The 18998-nt window shown below is 42.5% G+C and overlaps 1 protein-coding gene across 4 annotated transcripts in view; it reads right to left on the reverse strand.

Annotated features, from left to right (window-relative positions):
* epha7 (eph receptor A7) overlaps positions 1 to 18998 on the reverse strand; it is a 112983-nt gene that overhangs the window by 55869 nt on the left and 38116 nt on the right. For all 4 annotated transcript variants that reach the window (XM_080454175.1, XM_080454173.1, XM_080454174.1 and 1 more), the window contains exon 5: positions 18572 to 18907. In XM_080454175.1, coding sequence (XP_080310301.1) covers positions 18572 to 18907 — 336 coding nt within the window. The remainder of the gene's footprint in view (positions 1 to 18571; positions 18908 to 18998) is intronic.

Consider the following 18998-nt stretch of genomic DNA (forward strand, 5'->3'; position numbering starts at 1 on the left):
CTGAGCCTGTACAAATTGTAACCAAATGGACCATTTGGATACATTGTACAGCCTCAGAGTTAAATGAACACTGAGGACAGTGTGGGCACTAGACTAGAATAAAGTCCATGAAGTAAGTGTGTGTGTGTGTGTGTGTGTGTGTGTGTGTGTGTGTGTGTGTGTGTGTGTGTGTGTGTGTGTGTGTGTGTGTGTGTGTGTGTGTGTGTGTGTGTGTGTGTGTGTGTGTGTGTGTGTGTGTGTGTGTGTGCACGCACGCACGCACGCACCTCTCTCTCTCTGTCTGTCGGTGAGGAAGAGGGGGGCGTCGGTTACTGTTTCGCGCGAGGTAAAGAATGGCGAGAGCGAGATTGACAGGCCTGCTCTTTCAGTCTTTCATTGTCTCATTAGCAGACTGTCTCCTGCAGTGAGCAAAACTAATTATGTCTTCAACTCCCCCCCCCAACCCCCCAACCAACCCTCCACCTCCCCACCACCCTCTTTATTCAGATCATCACACTTGGAAATCATAATGAGTTTGTGGGCAGACCACTTCAGCTTCAGGGGTGGTGGGGGTTGCAAAAAAAAAGGGGAGGAAAAAAATGATAGAAAGCTTGGAAGAAAAAGTCCCAGTTTGCCCGCTACCACCTCTGCAAAAAGGCCATAATTATGGGCAACCTTTTCGACCCCTCCATACTAAAGCATGTCGCTTCATAAACCCAGCCCTGGCTGCTGGGGGGCGAGACTCGGTTGCGTCATCGTGCTCATGCACACCTGCTATAATAACATAAACACAAATTGTGCTAAATAGCACTGAAATGAATGTGGCTCGTAATCACAGGGGAAACCTCTTATTGCGATATGCTGTTATAGCACCTTTCTTAAAACCACATCAACCCTGGCGTGCCTATTTTGGGTGTTTAAAGGGCTTATAAAGTTGGGAGGGGGAGACCCTTTGATAATCTCGTGGGGGATTTTCAGTTTCAGCTTCACCCATCTGATGTCTGCTACTCTGCTCAGATGGCAGTGGTGGAAAGTAACTAAGTACAATTTTGAGGTATTTGTACTTTACTTGAGTATTTCCAATTTCCAATACTTTTACTTCTACTCCACTACATCTCAGTACACTACATTGTACTTTTACTCCTGTACAATTATTTGAAAACTGAAAATAGCCGATCTACAAGCTCACAACGCGTCGCGACGCAACACGTTGTGAGCTTGTAGATCTGCTATTTTCAAACATTTTAGTAGTTTTACTTTTGGTACTTTAAGTATATTGATGCCAATACTTTTGTACTTTTACTCAAGTACATTTTGAACACAGGCCTTTTACAAGGTGCCGTATACTGTAGCACTTTTGTGGAATGGTGCTACAGTATTATGGAATCATTAGAAATGCTTTAAACTAACATGAAGAACCAGCAGAGAGGGAACCTCTAAAGAACCATATAGTGGAGCTTAACAGGTTCTTTTGTATACGCCACCTCAACCACCCCCAAACAAAGAACCACTGAAGAATTACACACAATTTGTGTGTGTGTAGTTTTCCTTAGCATCAGAATCATCTTTACTATCATATCCCAGGTTTACGGGTGGAATTTGTTGTTGTGCATGCTCCATAGTTTTTTTTTTGTTGTTTCCGGAAAGAGAGAGAAAAAGAAGGAGGGGGGGAATGGGGGGAGAAACGCAGAAAAGAAAAGAAACAAAAACAAAGCTATCTACATATTTACACACATAGCATATCCATCCGGCACGGTATGGACATGAGGTTAGAGACATAAGGTGCATGAGCATAGCAGCTGGTATATACTGTACATGATATAGACATTAACCCATTAAGACCGGGAACGCATCTGTGTCATTTTAGATGTCTTTGGCTATTCAAAAACAGCAGATATACAAGCTCTAGCGCGGAGTGTCACACATTTTTTTTTACTCAAATCTTTGCTTCTGGGGGTCCCTGGGACAAAATATTTTGAGATGGGGGTCGACGGCCAAATACATATAATTTTATGGCATGACATGAAAAAGTTTGAGAACCACTGATATTATAGCAACATAAGTTTTTTTCAAAAAAACTGTTTTTAGAAAACATTTGTAGAATCCCCCAGAAGCAAAGATTTGAGTTAAAAATATTCGCTTTAAAAAATATATCTTCAAAGATTTGCACATATTTTCAAGATAAAAAAAAAAAAGCAGATCTACAAGCTCGTAGCGCGGCACTCGAGCTTGTATATCTGCTATTTTTGAATAGCCAAAGACATCTAAAAATGACACAGATGCGTCCCCAGATTGAACGGGTTAAGATGGAAGAAGAACATCAGCGACAGTGTGCTCTGTGTGTATATAAACCAGTGCCTTCTTCTTCTATCCCATCGCCGCAGAGGAAATATGTCATGTCCATCTGCTAGGCTCCTTTTAATGATTCGGTATAAAACAACAATAAAAAGATTATGGCCGCCGGGGATCCTGCTGGCCCTGGACGTGGCGTGGGTGTTGGCATGGCGGAACAGATGGGCTTCACATCTGGGCAGGAAGCTTTTAGCGAGGGCATGAGGGGATGTTGTGACATGCTAACACGGCCATGGGACTCTCTCTCTCTCTCTGCAAAGTCCACAGAGTTCCTCTCTAGCATCGGTGTGTGTGGAGGTGGAGGGGAGAGGATCACACGCCATGTGCAGGGTTGCCAGATCTGCTTATTATGATTTTCCCGCAAGATCTTTATTTGAAAATAGCCGATCTACAAGCTCACAACGCGTCGCATCGCGACACGTTGTAAGCTTGTAGATCTGCTATTTTCAAATAGCTGATGTATATGTTAAAGTGCTCATGTGGTCCATAGTCGCTTCTTTTGGGCTGGTTTTCCTAGACCTGGTTGCTTGTTTCTCTCACAAGATCTGGCAACACTAGCCATGTGTCCCTTAAGGTGATCATGCTCAAATGTAGGGCTCTAACTATCGATTATTTTCTTACTGATTATTCAATAGATTTTTGTATTTATTAACCCATTTTGACCGGGAACCCCTATACGTAACTATACCTTTCAATCCGGGGACCCCTTTTGGGGTAGTTGTTGCTACTGTATGTACAGTATATAGCAACATAATTGTTTTGTCATACTGGAGAAGCACGTTTTTTGGTAGTAAAAAAAAACATCTTAATCAGTCTGAATAACCACTTAAGCCATATTTTATACTTTTTATACTATTTTTACTATTACATTTTTTATATGTTTTCCCCCCAAAATCAATTATTTTATTAAAACATTTTAATTGATTAAATCAATTAGTTAAATTAACTGTCGCACCCCGACTCTCAATCTCTCTACTTTGTAGAGAGATTGGATTTTGTCAAGCCTTCTACTTTGTCGGTAAAGTCAAAGTAAAGAGTTGTCACGGCTGGCTGTCTTCCTGAAAATGTTTGTTTGCCTTACTTTAATGCGTCATTCACATTGTGTGACTTTGATTATGTTCTTTTTCTGGCACATTGGCTGTCACTCTGCCAGCTACCCACCCACACAACAACGTCAACCGCATAATGAAATGGCGAGAGACATAGTTACTGACAAGGAAAAAAGACGTATTGTATTGTTCGTGCAAAATTGTGTGTGTGCGGGAACAAGAAATAAAAAAAGAATTCTCTGAAGAAAGATTACATCTAAATGAGTCTTTGGAAGAGCTTTGCATCCTTGGAGACCGAGATAATTAAATTTTGCTAATCCAACCCAAATCATCTCCCTTTGCTCACTTGTGACCGCGCGGCTGTTGAGTGCTGCCAAAAATGTATGTCACACAGTGGGCTTTAACCCTTTAAGAACGGGAGAGCATCTGTGTCATTTTAGATTTATTTGGCTATTCAAAAACAGCAGATCTACAAGCTCGTAGCGCGGCACCAAGTGCCGCGCTACGAGCTTGTAGATCTGCTGTTTTTGAAAACTGTGACAATTTGTGAAAATCTTTGAATATATATTCTACAAATGACTTCAACATTTTGAAAAAAAAATTATGTCACTATATTAGTGGTGGTCCAACTTTTCCATGTCAAGGACCCCCAAAATGATGTATTTGGCTGCGGACGCCCATCTCAAAATGTGTTGTTCCAGGGACCCCCAGAAGCACAGATCGGAGTTAAAAATGTTTGCTTTAAAACATAATATTATATTCAAAGTTTTGCACACATTTTCAAGAATTTTCAAAAATAGCAGATAATACAAGCTCATAGTGTGGCACTCGGTGCCGCGCTATGAGCTTGTATATCTGCTATTTTTTAATAGCCCAAAGAAATCTAAACTGACACAGATGCGTTGCCGGTCTTAAAGGGTTAAGTGAAGGGTACACTTGGGCGAGACAGTGGACTCGGTGACAGAACACTCCGGAGAGCCGGGTACATAATGGTAACAAGGAGAGTCAACAGACGTTATCGCCCCCTCACACCACCCATTCCCTCCCTCCCTGTGTTTAGAGTGTCATATTAAAGCATAGTGCATAATAAAGCATAGTGCTATGCAGAGTTTGCAGACATTATTAAGCCTGTTTGTTCTTTCCTCCAGTCATGGACAACGAGTAAATAACAATTAAAAATCTTTCCTTATACATAGTCTCACTCTTCTTCCCCATAACCGGCCTAATGCCATGAGTTTGTTTGCTATGATGATGTTGTAGGACAGTGGTTCTCAAAGTGGGATCCGGGGACCCCCAGGGGTCCTTGAGGGAGTTCCAGGGGGTCCCCAGCTAAATGATAGATAGTTAGGAACCAAATGGACCCTTATGGGTCTGTAACTCAGAGAGTGAACAAATGGAACCAAATGGACCCTTATGGGTCTGTAACTCAGAGAGTGTACAAATGGAACCAAATGGACCCTTATGGGTCTGTAACTCAGAGAGTGTACAAATGGAACCAAATGGGCTAAATTAACTTTGATTTTACAATATAAATTGGGGTCCCAGAGATAATTAAAAATGCCATTAAATGGGGGTCCTTAGCCTAATGCATGTCAAACTGGGGGGTCCTCTCATCCGTCGCCCCTCAGGTCTGTGCTTTCACTGTGCTTGTAATCATAAGGTGCATGTTGCTCTGTGACACTGTGCTGCCATGTGAATGGAGTGGATTGTGTTTGTTAATCTGTTCATTATGCTAATTGTCAAGCGCAGCCACAAGTTAACACACTTCATAGTCATGCGTTTTTTCCAATGAACTTTCGTGAGTGACTATCAAGACTTATTACACGGCTTGGTTGAATGCTTGATTCCGATTGATCGATCGCTGAATTCGGCCGTGTGTTGTTTCTTGATAATGACGGACGAGCTCAATAACGGACCGCTGTCTAATCAAAGGCTCAGAGCACCTGCTCATATCAATCTGTGCTGCTTGACTTAAATTCAGTATCCAACATGACAGCCATATGTAAACAAACACACGATGCCATTTCAAACGTAACGTTGCTCTCGCGAATGTTTTGGAAAAGATTTGAAGCGAGAAATAGACGATGCAGTAACCGAAAATGGTATTCTATTTTATCAACACTTCCTTGTTTTCCGAGGCGACCGTGTCCGCCCAAGCGTATCTCTATGGAATACTTTCATTGCCGTAAGCAAGGAAATACTTCGTTTTGTCGTTACTTTTGGGTCAATTTGTTAATTTATTTATTAAGTAGCCGTGTAATAAGCGGGATAATTGACGGGTTGCCGGTCCATTATTGAGAAATAAATCCCTTCAGGGGGTGATAGGCACCCTCCGCTGCACATTGGGGCCTATCATTTATTTCTCAATAATGGCTGTCGACCTGTCAATTAGCGCTTGCAAAGTCTGCCACACCAAAGACAGTTGAAAAAAAATGGCTCCTTGAGGGGTTTCCAAGGGGTCCCCAGCAAGTGAGAACCAATTTACACTATTATTAGAACAATGAGCATATGCATAAGAGTGACCCGGGTCATAGGTTTCACTCTCACCCAGTGGTGTAAAGTAACTAAGTACATTTACTCAAGTACTGTACTTAAGTACAATGTTGAGGTACTTTTACTTTACTGGAGTATTTCCAATTGTCTATACTTTTACTTCTACTCCACTACATCTCACTACATCTAAATTATTACATTATACAACAACATTAAACACTTTAGCCCTATTTTATAACAAGGCTATTTGAAAATAGCTGATCTACAAGCTCACAACACGTCGCATCGCGATGCGCTGTGAGCTTGTAGATCTGCTATTTTCAAACATTTTAGTACTTCTAATTTTGGTACTTTAAGTACATTTTGAAACCAATACTGTTGTACTTTTACTCAAGTAAATTTTGAATTCCGGACTTTTACTTGTAACAGAGTACTTATACATTGCAGTATTGATACTTTTACTTAAGCAAAACATTTGAGTACTTTTTCCACCACTGCTCTCACCGCAAGTACAACAACCATAGAATAGACAGTAGAATAAGTGCTAAATATAATCTCACAACAAAAAAAACTTCTCTTATAGGAATCCCTGGCACAAACTTTTCAAAAGAGGGTTCGCGGCCTAATACGTATCAATTTTGGGGGACCCTGGCTATGAAAATGTTTGAAAACCACTGCATGACAGCCTACTTACTGCTGGTGCGTCACAAAGCTAACAGTAGCGTAGCATACCTCATTGTTATTGCTCTAATTGTCTTGTATAGTCCACAATGTATGCTGCGCAGTGCACTTCGCATGGCCCTAGCTAGCAAGCCTAAAAATAATGTCCATAATTCTTTTTAACAAAACAAATAGAACACGCACATTCAAAATGTAGGGCAGGTGCAGGACAGAAAAAAATATAATAATAGGAAAATAATGCATGTAAGCCGGAACGTAACAAAGACTTTGGGAGCTACATTGCCATGCATGTACTTTCCTCATCATTTCTCATAATTATTTTTATCCATGATTACCGGCTTAGGCTGTTTTCAATTTGTTTGGAGCCCACCACTTCACAGTGCTGTAAACAGCTGGAGGGATGTTGACAAGAGGTTTTACACATCTAGCAACAAATACAATACAAAAAATTATATTCAACCACGTTACTGTAGAGCCAGACTGATATATATTGGTTTGGCCGATATATCTGTCATTATTTAACTGTTTTTGATCTGTAATTTTTTGACTTGAGCAGCTATAGGGGTTCAGTGTCTTTCGCTCAAGGACACTTATTGACAAACTATCGGTTAAAACATTGGTTCTCAAAGTGGGGTCCGGGGACCCCGAGGGGTCCTTGGGGGGTTCCAGGGGGTCCCCAGCTAAATGCGTTAATATAGCATCACAATAATTTTTACCTTTTATACTTTGGCTATTCAAAAATAGCAGATATACAATATTTTTTTTTTTTTATCGTGAACATTTGTGCAAACCTTTTGAATATATATATTTTTTTTTAAGCAAACATTTTGTAACTCAAATCTTTGCTTCTGGGGGTCCCTGAAACTAAATATTTGAGACGGGGGTCCGCGGCCAAATACATATCATTTTAGTCGGTCCTTGACATGAAAAAGTTTGAGAACCACTGGGTTAAAACATTTTGTAATTGGTGGACTCTCCAAAATCGAGATTGGCATCAGGTAACAACTGGCATCCTACCAATGTTGCATTTTCAGTCTCATATCATTCAGTAGCTGTGATCAGATGCTTAACTATCATAATTAGATAGGCAAACTGCATACACCTGGTTTTCAAGTTTGAGTAGGCTCTCACAAACACTCTAAATGAATTAGTGATTGTTTACGCCACTGTAGAGGAGATTAAAGGTTGCGTTACGTCCCTGTTGAGACTGCATTGCGAAAGAGATACAAACTAATTTAATTTCTAAACCACCTGACTCGTGCAGAAAGTTTTAGATGAGAGTTTTAATGAGAAAACCAATCAGATGTTTACACATGGCCTTGAGATATTGCAAAAATATGTATGACTTTTCACACTTGATTTGATGTGTGAGTCAGTCATCGAACACCTTGAGATCCGCAAGACTGTTTTGAAGGTTAAGAAAAAGGTGAGGGTTTCACTTAAAAAGCCTGCCAGTCGGCTTGAAGGTAAACAGAGGGGAAAAACACACCAAAACAACCGAAAAAAGAAAACCTGCCTTTTTTTTGCATCAGTCTCCTTTACCGCCTCCCAGACTAGAGTGTGAATAATTAAAAAGGCATCTCTCTTTCTTTCTCTTCCTCAGGGAGCCGTAGCCTATAGGATGAAACCGAATTCAAAACAGCATTCCCTTTTAACTTCCACACACTCTCCTGGCTGAGCGGGGCAAAACAAAATCTATAAAAGAAGAAGTTGCAACTTCTCAGACATCTTCTTTTTTTTTTTTTTACACGTCTTTTCCCCAATTATGACATTCCCTCCCGGTGATGCCAGAGTACAGCCAAACACATGCCGTAATTGCTTCGAATACCATGCAAGAAGGCACGGCAGAATATAAAGATGTCTTACTTCAGTTACTTGAGTAGTAAGGGCACCGCTAACAGCATTGTTCTAGCGTGGTTATGCTGTTATCATTATCATTATTATGTTTATTTTCTCTCCCTTTAACAACATGTCTCAGCTGAAGCCCCGACAAAAGCGTTACTAAAATAAAAAACAGTTTCACTGAGAGGTGAAATCTCATTTTCAACTCGTGCTGCTATCATTCTCCTGTTTTGTGTGGATTATATATGATTGCATTTTCCTGGCAGAGAGCCCGACTAGTTTAGCTAAGAGTCTAAGACAAAGAAATGCACCTGCTATCCACTTGCTGGAGAGTTTAAACACCATGTGTGTGCACGTGCATGTGTGTTTATGCACACATAAGCATAGTTACATGTGTGCGCCACATTTATGTGTGCACGCATCTACGATTAACGCTTGTACTGTTCGTGCATGCGTTGCAACGCGTGGCCTCGTGTATATAAAGTGTGCACCAATGCTCATAATGCGTGTGCGCCGGGCACAGGCTGCATGGATCTCATGCACGTTATCTGCGTTAGCGTGCACACGCCCAGCTTGTGTCCTCCTCTCCAAGGTGGCGTAACGGGCCGGACCGCCCCTTTAACAGGTTGTTTGAATCCAGAGAAAAAAGGTTAGGGAACTCTGTCATGGTCGTTGTCTAAAAAGCCTGTGATAGGGACCAACTGAATGGGGGGGGTCAGGGGGGGGGGGGGGGGGGGAAGAGAGAGAGAGAGAGAGAGAGAGAGAAAGAGCAGAACAGGAGCTTCCTACGAGGGGGGGGGGGGGGGGGGGGGCGCTCATTCAACCACGGCACATTCACGGGGATTTAGGGTGCCGCTCGTCTGCCAGCAATAAAAGAGCCTGAAACAGGATACTTGGTGAGATTAATTACCTAGATAGGCCCACGATAATGCCATTTAAATGGGAAAGTAATTAAAGTGCACCTTCCATGAAAATTATTCATTGCTGACGGATTGGGTGACAGACAAATCAGGAGGCATTTACAGAAAAAGCTACAGGTTAAGTGCCTCGGAGCGGGCGGGCGAGCGGAGACCACCACTGTGTTTTTTTTTTTATTGCAGCTGTTGAATCTTACTGCTTTGCCCAAGCTCTCTCTCTCATCGAATTACCGAGGGCCATGCGGAGCCGGGGGAGATGGGGGGGGGGGGGGTCGGAAAGAATGGGCTCCCAGGTAACGTAAAACCGCGCCACAAATGCTACAAAGGACGATCCGCTTAACCCATTAAGACCGGGAACGCATCCGTGTGTCATTTTAAGATTTCTTTTGGCTATTCAAAAATAGCAGATATACAAGCGCGGCACCGAGTGCTGCGCTAAGAGCTTGTAGATCTGCTGTTTTCCTTTTTTAAATCATGAAAATGTGTGCAAATCTTTGAATGTATAATATACTTTTGAAGCGAACATAAAAAATGTTCGCTTCAAAAGTATATTATACATTCAAAGATTTGCTCAAATCTTTGCTTCTGGGGGGTCCCTAGAACAACATTTTGGGTGGTCCTTGGCATGAAAAAAGTTTGAGAACCACTGATATTATAGCAACATAATAAAAAATAAAAAAACTGATAGTAGGAAGCAAAGATTTGAGTTAAAAATGTTCGCTTTAAAAAATATATATTTTCAAAGATTTGCAAAAAAATCACAAGCAGATCTACAAGCTCATAGCGGGGCACTCGGTGCCGCGCTATGAGCTTGTAGATCTGCTATTTTTGAATAGCCCTAAGAAATCTTAAAATGACACACAAGATGCGTTCCCGGTCTGAATGGGTTAACTAGAAAATTACACTTGCCTGGCAGTGGTCAACAGGGACCGCTTGGAATCAATCAATCCATTCTGTTTAAGGCCACCATGACGGATTAGAGCACAAAATGGAATAAATCAATGGCCTTATTGTTCCCCAAAGTGTTGGTTTCACAAATGTATTGAACCAATATCCATTTAGAGGTGATAAAGTGTCAATAAAGTGGTGGTGTGGCATTACCGTGGGGAGACGTGGGGGGGCTATCCGCTTGCATGGACACCCATCAATGGAGGCTTCCATGACACTTTCTTCTCGGGACTAATGGGGAAGTATTAACTTATCCGCGAGTTTTACACAGGCGAGTAATTATCGAATCACTAAAGCGAAAAACGCCGTTATCTTATTTTTCCCCAACACTTCCAGGCAGATATAAGTGACAGCGAGTAGCGGATAAAATGACTTGCAGCCAAACAATGCTGTCGAAAAAAGCGGGGGATATATTTTCTTCTCACGCAAAGCAAGGACAGAGAGGCTTTTCCAGATCAAAGAAAAATGCTTAGCTTACATTCTTGTGTGTGCCTGAATGCATTCATTTTTTTCTTCTTTCCACTGAGAAGATCTTAGCTAAGGGAATAGCCTGGCTGTGCGCTTTGAATGCTTAAGTAGGTTTGTACTTGAGGGGACCACAAGTTCAGAGAGCGCCGCACAACAAAAAAAGATGTGAGAGCGCTATAAATAAACAGGGAGACGGTGATGTCTAAATTCGCTCATTGATTTTGACGTTCTGATAAACGTCTCGCTCAAATGGGTTCTCCCGTTAAAGTCGAAACGCTTTCAGCATCCCTGTGCCTGCGAGGACTAATTCAGTATAACGTGTTTTCTTTGTGTTTTGTGGGAAATACTATAAAAGGTTATTCTCAACACATTTAATGTCAATCCATATAGCACCAAATTCAAGTCTACAAGCTACAGTAAATAATGCACTTGGCAAAGTCGGGAAAAAAAACACAACCGGTGTTTGCTAATCGGACTCCAATGCGAAGACCGTGTGAATACTTCAGCGCACGCCTCGACAATGCTACAAGCTGCTATCTGTGTGTAGCAGTGCTTTGTCCTGCCGGCTAATACCACCGGTCAAAATCCATTTCCACAGGTGCTCACTCTCTCTTTCACACCTCACATTATACTCATTGCACCTGTTGTCGACCCGTTTCACACACACACACACACACACACACACACACACACGCACACAAACACACACACACACACACACACACACACACACACACACACACACACACACACACACACACACACACACACACACACACACACACACACACACACACACAAACACAGGGGCACGGAAGCCAGTCCCATAGCCAATTCAGACATTATTTGGGGTTCTTCTCCAAGGGGAACTTTTCAGGGTCCGCAATGAAGTATGCACTCACTTGAATAAATAGTAATACTTATTCTATGAGCGATGGCCACTCACAGGCCTGTTGGGAAGGAAGAAAAAGGGCCTTGTGTACAAGTGTACTTCCTTGACAAAGTCCTTGCGCAGAGCGCGAGGGTTGAGCCTCAGATATAGTCTCTATACACCCGTTGTAAAACTCACAATAGGGCGCTGATTGAAAAATACCCTGTAATATACACTCAACTTTCAGCGCTAAGCAAAAAAAAGGGACCAACATTATGGAGATTATACATTTCCATTCACCTGCTGGGAGAGAAGGATGGGAAGAGCCGAAGAAATCAAGCTTATACGAAACTCCAAGCCGCTACTTAAAGTCGTTTAAGACCGAGCCGAGAGGTAATTAGGTATCCGGGAACAATAAGCACTCAGCACCCTGACGTAGGCCCCACAGCCGCACTTCCAGACACTTCCTTTGGTATAATTAGGGGAAGGTGTGAATTCCTCATCAGATGGATCACCATCTGTATTCACACAACGCTGTGTTCACCCCCCCCCCCCCCCCCCACACACACACACACACACCACCCCCCGTTCCCCTGATACTATGTACATGTACTGATTATCATGCAGGAGGTGAAGGCGACGGAGGGAGAGAAGATGCTCTTTTTTTAAAAGGGGCATTTCCACCCCTCCCCCCATAGCATCTACATAACAGCATCTTAACATTGCAGCATAGAGTTCATTACAGTGCATTGGTTGAAAAAACGCTTATGTTTTGGTTTTTCGGGGAATTCTTGACAAGACAGAGTCACTTTACTATAATGCAAACCGGTGGTTCTCAGCCTTTTTTTTTCTTCAAAGAACCCCAGTTTGATATGCATTAGGTCAGTGGTTTTCAACCTTTTTCACGTCAAGGACCCCCAAAATGTACACATATTAGCCCACGGACCCCCATTTGAAAAGATATGCCAGGGACTCAACCATATTGATTTCTTGGGGGTCCCAATCTACACAGTAGTATCATCATCATCATCATCATCATCAGTGTTAATTTAACTCTGAGAGTGTAACGGGTCCATTTGGTTCCATTTGACCCCTCAGTGTCCCCAGACCCCCACGTTGGGAACCCAGTGATGTAAGTAATTTGAAACCGTGTGAAGTACGATGCCGGAGGTTTTTCTTCAATGAGGCTCTGTTATGTTTCAGTTCACTGAGATGAGCTGCAATAGACAGGGCACTTTTGGACAAAATGGACAGGAGCAGTAGCAAAAACGTGTGTTTTGAAGAAATTGAAAATGTGGAAAATCTAGTAAATTTAGGCCGAAATGGGTGTGACCTAATGGGGAGGTAATGATCATCGTTCTGATCCAAGGGTATCCAGGGAAAGGGGAATTTTGATTGTACGACCTACGGCTCAAGAGTTACAGGCCAAAACGTAAAGCGGCCCGGTATAGCGCCACCATCAGGCAGTGGTGTAAAAAGTACTCAAAAGTATCAATACTGCAATGTAGAAGTACTCTGTTACAAGTAAAGGTCTGGAATTAAAAATGTACCTGAGTAAAAGTACAAAAGTATTGGTATCAAAATGTACTTAAAGTACCAAAAGTAAAAGCACTAAAATGTTTGAAAATAGCAGATCTACAAGCTCACAACGGGTCGCGATGTGACGCGTTGACGTTGTGAGCTTGTAGATCTGCTATTTTCAAATAGCCTAAGTATAAAATAGCGCTAAAGTGGTTAACGTATGTTTTATAATGTAATAATTTATATCTGCAAAGTAACTAGTTAACTAAAGTTTTCAAATAATTGCAGTGGAGTAAAAGTACAATATTTGCCTCTGAGATGTAGTAGAGTAGAAGTAAAAGTATAGACAATTGGAAATACTCCAGTAAAGTAAAAGTACCTCAAAACTGTACTTAAGTACAGTACTTGAGTAAATGCACTTAGTTACTTTACACCACTGCCATCAGGCCCGTTTGAAAACTTTTGCGTGGAGTGCCTTCCTTGGTCTACTGGCAGCGTGCACAAACACAGACACTCCCACAAACAGCGGCAAATACATTATATCTGCCCGGTGGAGATAATAATGACACAAACGTTACTATACGTACTGTCTTGTTATCCCTCATGGGAAAATGATAGTTTAGTGGTGATATGTGCGAGACTGTGTGCAGCGCAGGCAGAAATAAAACAACAATTTTTCTACCAATAAATGTCCTTTTAAATGCCTCTTTCACTTGCTCGAGGGGCGCCTAAACTGCATTACCAGCAAAAATATAAAGGTTAATCAATGCTGAATGATGAGCTCTAAAGGGTTTAATAATGCAGTCATTCTTCTAATGAGCGGTCGCGCATGCCTTTCTCGGAATGGACGATTGTTTTAGGAAACCTCCGACGTTCCAATTACAAAGCACTCAAGCATTCCCTTAACCCGTTAAGGCCGGGAAGGCATCTGTGTCATTTTTAGATTCCTTTGGCTATTCAAAAATAGCAGATATACAAGTTCATAGCGCGGCACCGAGTGCCGCGCTACGAGCTTGTAGATCTGCTATTTAAAAAAAAAATCATGGCATCTTTTTAAAGCAATTTTTAAAGCAAACCTTTTTGAACTCAAATCTTTGCTTCTGGGAATTCTACAAATGTCTTCTAAATCCTAAAAAAAATCTGAAGAAAAAAGTATGTTTTGCTATAATATCAGTGGTTTTCATTCAAACTTTTTCATGTCAAGGACCCCAAAATTATATATTTGACCGCGGACCCCCATCTCAAAATATGTTGTTCCAGGGACCCCCCAGAAGCAAAGATTTGAGTAAAAAAAATCGCTTTGAAGAGAAAAACATTCAAAGATTTGCACAATTGTTCACAATATTAAAAAAAATAGCAGATCTACAAGCTCATGGCGCAGCACCAAATAAATCTAAAAAGGACACAGATACGTTCCCGGTCTTAAGGGGTTAACGGCCTAGGAAGTACTGGACACCCTGAGCAGATCACTGAGCAAAAGGTCTCCTGGCAGGGCGGGGCACATTTCTGGAGGGCCCCCAGATGGAAAACGAGCAATCAACGTAGGGCCCGCCGCCGCGCCAAACGACCCATAACCCATTTGATTATTTTTTGCATCCCATGCTGAAGCCAAATGACGTGTCAACCTTTTGTTATTCTGCATGAAATACTTTGAGCATAAGCTGCCAAAGCGGCCTCGTTTGTTAAAACTCGTGTCGAAGATCACGGAAAGCGTCTGGACTCTGTAGTCGTTACGATGATTTGGTTATTGTTGTTTAATTGTAAATTGTGACACACTCGCGCTCATGTCATCTTGCACCGTGCGCACTGTTCTTCCTCATAATAGGGTCGTCGCGCCTATATTTCTGCTTTACAAGCTGTTTGTAGGATCTTGTATGTCCAATCGCTAAAAAAAAGGTATCAATGACAGAACATCAACTGATTCAAGTTGTAACATTTCAGGATCAGGCTTATGTATCCGTCCGGTCGGCTATAATACGTCCGCACGTACTCAGAAACCTGGCTTGGGGATTTTGTGCAGTGGTGTAAAGTAACTAAGTACATTTACTCAAGTACTATACCAGTAAGTACAATTTTGAGGTACTTTTACTTTACTGGAGTATTTCCAATTGTCTATACTTTTACTCCACTACATCTCAGAAGCAAATATTGTACTTTTACTCCACTACAATTATTTGACAACTTTAGTTACTAGTTACTTTGCAGATATAAATTATTACATTGTAAAACATAGATTAACCACAAGCTCACGACTCACAACACGTCGCGATGCGACGCGTTGTGAGCTTGTAGATCTGCTATTTTCAAACATTTTAGTACTTTCACTTTTGGTACTTTAAGTACATTTTGATACCAATACTTTTGTAAGTAAGTTTTGTAATTCCGGACTATTACTTGTAACGGAGTACTTATACATTTCAGTATTGATACTTTTACTTAAGTAAAGCATTTGAGTACTTTTGGTTTTGTGTACACGTGGGCAAAAATTCAAGTGGCGCCACTTCCTTGAGAAAATAAACACGGCGGCCATTTTGGGCAGAGCGTTGCTGCTGTAGTATGTCACAGTGTGGCTGACGACTTAAATATTTTTGCCGGGTTAACGGAGTAATCGCGGTGTTGTCAGCGTGCCACAACGGGTAATTAGAAGTGACTCTGAAAGAGCATGTGCTAATTGTTTTTTTTTCTCTTCCTTGCTCTTTTCCTGTCTGTCCAATCCCCCCCCCTCCCCCATCCCCCACCCCCAATGTCCTTGTATCCTTGGCTAGGCAACCCCTCTGCGTGTCTCTGTCACGAACCGTGCCACCCGACATACATCATCCCCCACACACACACACACACACACACACACACACACACACACACACACACACACACACACACACACACACACACACACACACACACACACACACACACACACACACACACACACACACACAGACTACATCCACCCAATGGGCTTCAATTTTCTCTCTCTCTCTCCCTCTCTCTTTCTTCTGTCTCTTTTTCCTCTCTCCTCCTCCTCACGCACTAATTGTGTCTTTCTCTTCTCTCCCACCGTCTGTCCCTCTGGCTGCCATTTCTATCTCTGCCTGTCTTGTTTCTGTCTCTGTCTCTGTCTCTGTCTCTGTCTCTGTCTCTGTCTCTGTCTCTTTCTCTGTCTCTGTCACACAGTCTAGATAATTCTAGAAGAAAGTTGACTTTTCTTTCTCTGTCACATGTGGCAAAAGAAAAGAAAAGGACAGCATGACTGCGAATATATCGTACAATATGTCACCGGGGAGATGGGCGTTAAACTTTGACCTTGAGAAAATGGCAACACAAACAAGCCTCGGACTAACGCACAGCTGGAAATGTGACACGAGGATAAATGTCAATGACAACACCGCCACTGTGCCAGCGGCGATGAAAGGCAGGGCTGCACAATTAACTGAGAATAAGCGTAAATCGTGATTTTTATGCCCTCACAATGATCTAATCGCGAAACTTGGCACTTCATTCGAAGACCTTATTTGGTCAACTGTTACCCTTTGTCAACTGTTACCCTTTGTCCTTTGCCATTGTCTCCTCACCAAAGATGAATAGAACCAGAGCAATGCACACAGCACAACCCATCTCCCCAGACAACATAGGCTCACAGAGGAACAATTAAATCACACATAAGTGAGCAGCAACAAAGGCAACCTGGTGTCACTGTTTTGGGCAAGTCATCATAAGTGAGAATTTCCGAAGATTTTCAAAAATAGCGAAAATAGACGAATGACAAGCTCACAGCACGTTTGCCACATCTCGTTAGCTTGTTAGCTACTTTCACTGCGGAACACTAACGTAACAAAGTATAAAGTATAAAATAGTACAAAGTATAAAATAGGGCTCAAGTGCTTAAACAATTATAAAAACATATTTTTCCACAAAAAAAACTAACAAATCGTGATTAATAGTTGGGATCGCAATATTGAGCAAATATAATTAGAATTATTAATTTAGCCGTAATCGTGCAGCCCTGAAGGTTAATAAAAAACAGAAACCATGAGTAGAATCATCAAGGAAAGGAGTGCTTGCTGTTAGCCTGCAAGAATGCTAAAAGAGCGCTCTCTCTCTCTTTCTCTCTCTTCCTCTCCCAAGTTTACCCCTGATTTAAACTCGATTGCTCACAGTGTCGTGCACCTAAATAGCACACAACTACAAGCTCAAAACGCGGTGCAATGCGACGCGTTGTGAGCTTGCAGATCAGCAATTTCTGGCGCGCCACACCGGCGCGGCAAGTAATTATAGATCAGGGCTCGATGTGCAGTCGCCTTTTAATGATTGTGGTGAACGTGGCCTTTGAGGTCACCTGTGTTTCACGGACGCTCGAGCATGAAAGAGGAATCTCGTTTTGTGGCTCCATTGGCATAATGAATAAAAATAAAAACAGAGATTGTAAGCACCCCATAACAACCTTTGGAGGAGTGTGTCACCGCAAAATACTGCATGTTAATTATCAAATAGAACCCCCCTCCCCCCTCCCCGCAGGCGGCGTTCTGCTTCCCATAACGAACGGCGTGATGTCGGCGTTATTATTGCCTGTGCTAATAACGTTTGCCACTGTAGTGCTGATATTGGTACACATTTAATTAATTTGGGTAATATGCAAACTGGAAATGTTATTGATCAAATCAAAGGGCGGTCATTAATGCTAATGCAGCATCATTAAGGTGGTTTGCAAAGGGAGAGGTTTGCTTCTATTAAATTCTAATGCTGCCGTTACAACCTGGGGACATGTATTAATTCCACACACGGCCATATTTAATACAAGTACGGTGCCATAATAAACATTTACACCGGGAAAAGGACCTTGTCCACTTAAACCTAAACAGAAAAATCGGTGTTTCTGTCAAGAAATAACATTTCCTCCACAATAACTCGCTCATAAACGGCGGCAGGCAGCCCACCAGAGACCACAGAAAAGGCAATGAAACGGCCTTATATAGCCGTTAACGGCGGCGAGTTCAAAACCCACCGCCGGGTGACACCAGACTTTAACCCATTAAGACCTTGAACGCATCTGTGTCATTTTAGATTTATTTGGGTTATTCAAAAATAGCAGATATACAAGCTCGTAGCGCGGCACCGAGTGCCACGCTACGAGCTTGTAGATCTGCTATTTTTGAAAAATCGTGAAAATGTGTGCAAATCTTTCAATATATATATATTTTAAAGCAAACATTTGCAACTCAAATCTTTGCTACTGGGGGTCCCTGGAACAAAGTATTTTGAGATGGGGGTCCCCGGCCAAATACATATAATTTTGGGTGGTCCTTGACATGAAAAAGTTTGAGAACCACTGATATAACATAGTTTTTTTCACAAAAAACTGTTAGGATTTAGAAGACATTTTTTGTAGAATCGGCCTCAGGTCTTAATGGGTCAAGTCATGCACGGCATATAGCATGGAAGGAGCCCCTCACCTGCTTGCCCCGTGGCGATGCTGACGGCAGCGAACAGCCTCTGCGTGCGGCTGAGGTCGGAGACCCCGTTGACGGCCTCCACCTCGAAGGTGTAGTTGGCGTGGGCCAGCAGGTCCACCACGGTCACGTAGGTGTCCGCTAGTCCCGACTGCTGCGGCAGGAAGCCCACGTTCCCGCCACACGGCACGCACTCCTCGGGCTCCCAGCTGCACCGCCGGCATATAATCCTGTAGGTGACGTCGTTGCGGCCGCCCGTGTCGGCCGGCGGACCCCACTCCAGGCCCAGCGTGGTCTGGTTGATGTTGTAGACCAGGTTCTGAGGCGCCGAGGGGGGCCCTGTTTCAGGAGACACACAGCGTAGAGAGAGAGGGAGACCTTGAGTTAGATGGACGGAAACGCCCGAAGTGTGTGTGTGTGTGTGTGTGTG

Source organism: Gymnoscopelus braueri, assembly GCF_963280865.1.
Source record: "Gymnoscopelus braueri genome assembly, chromosome: 16".
Taxonomy (NCBI): Eukaryota; Metazoa; Chordata; class Actinopteri; order Myctophiformes; family Myctophidae; genus Gymnoscopelus; species Gymnoscopelus braueri.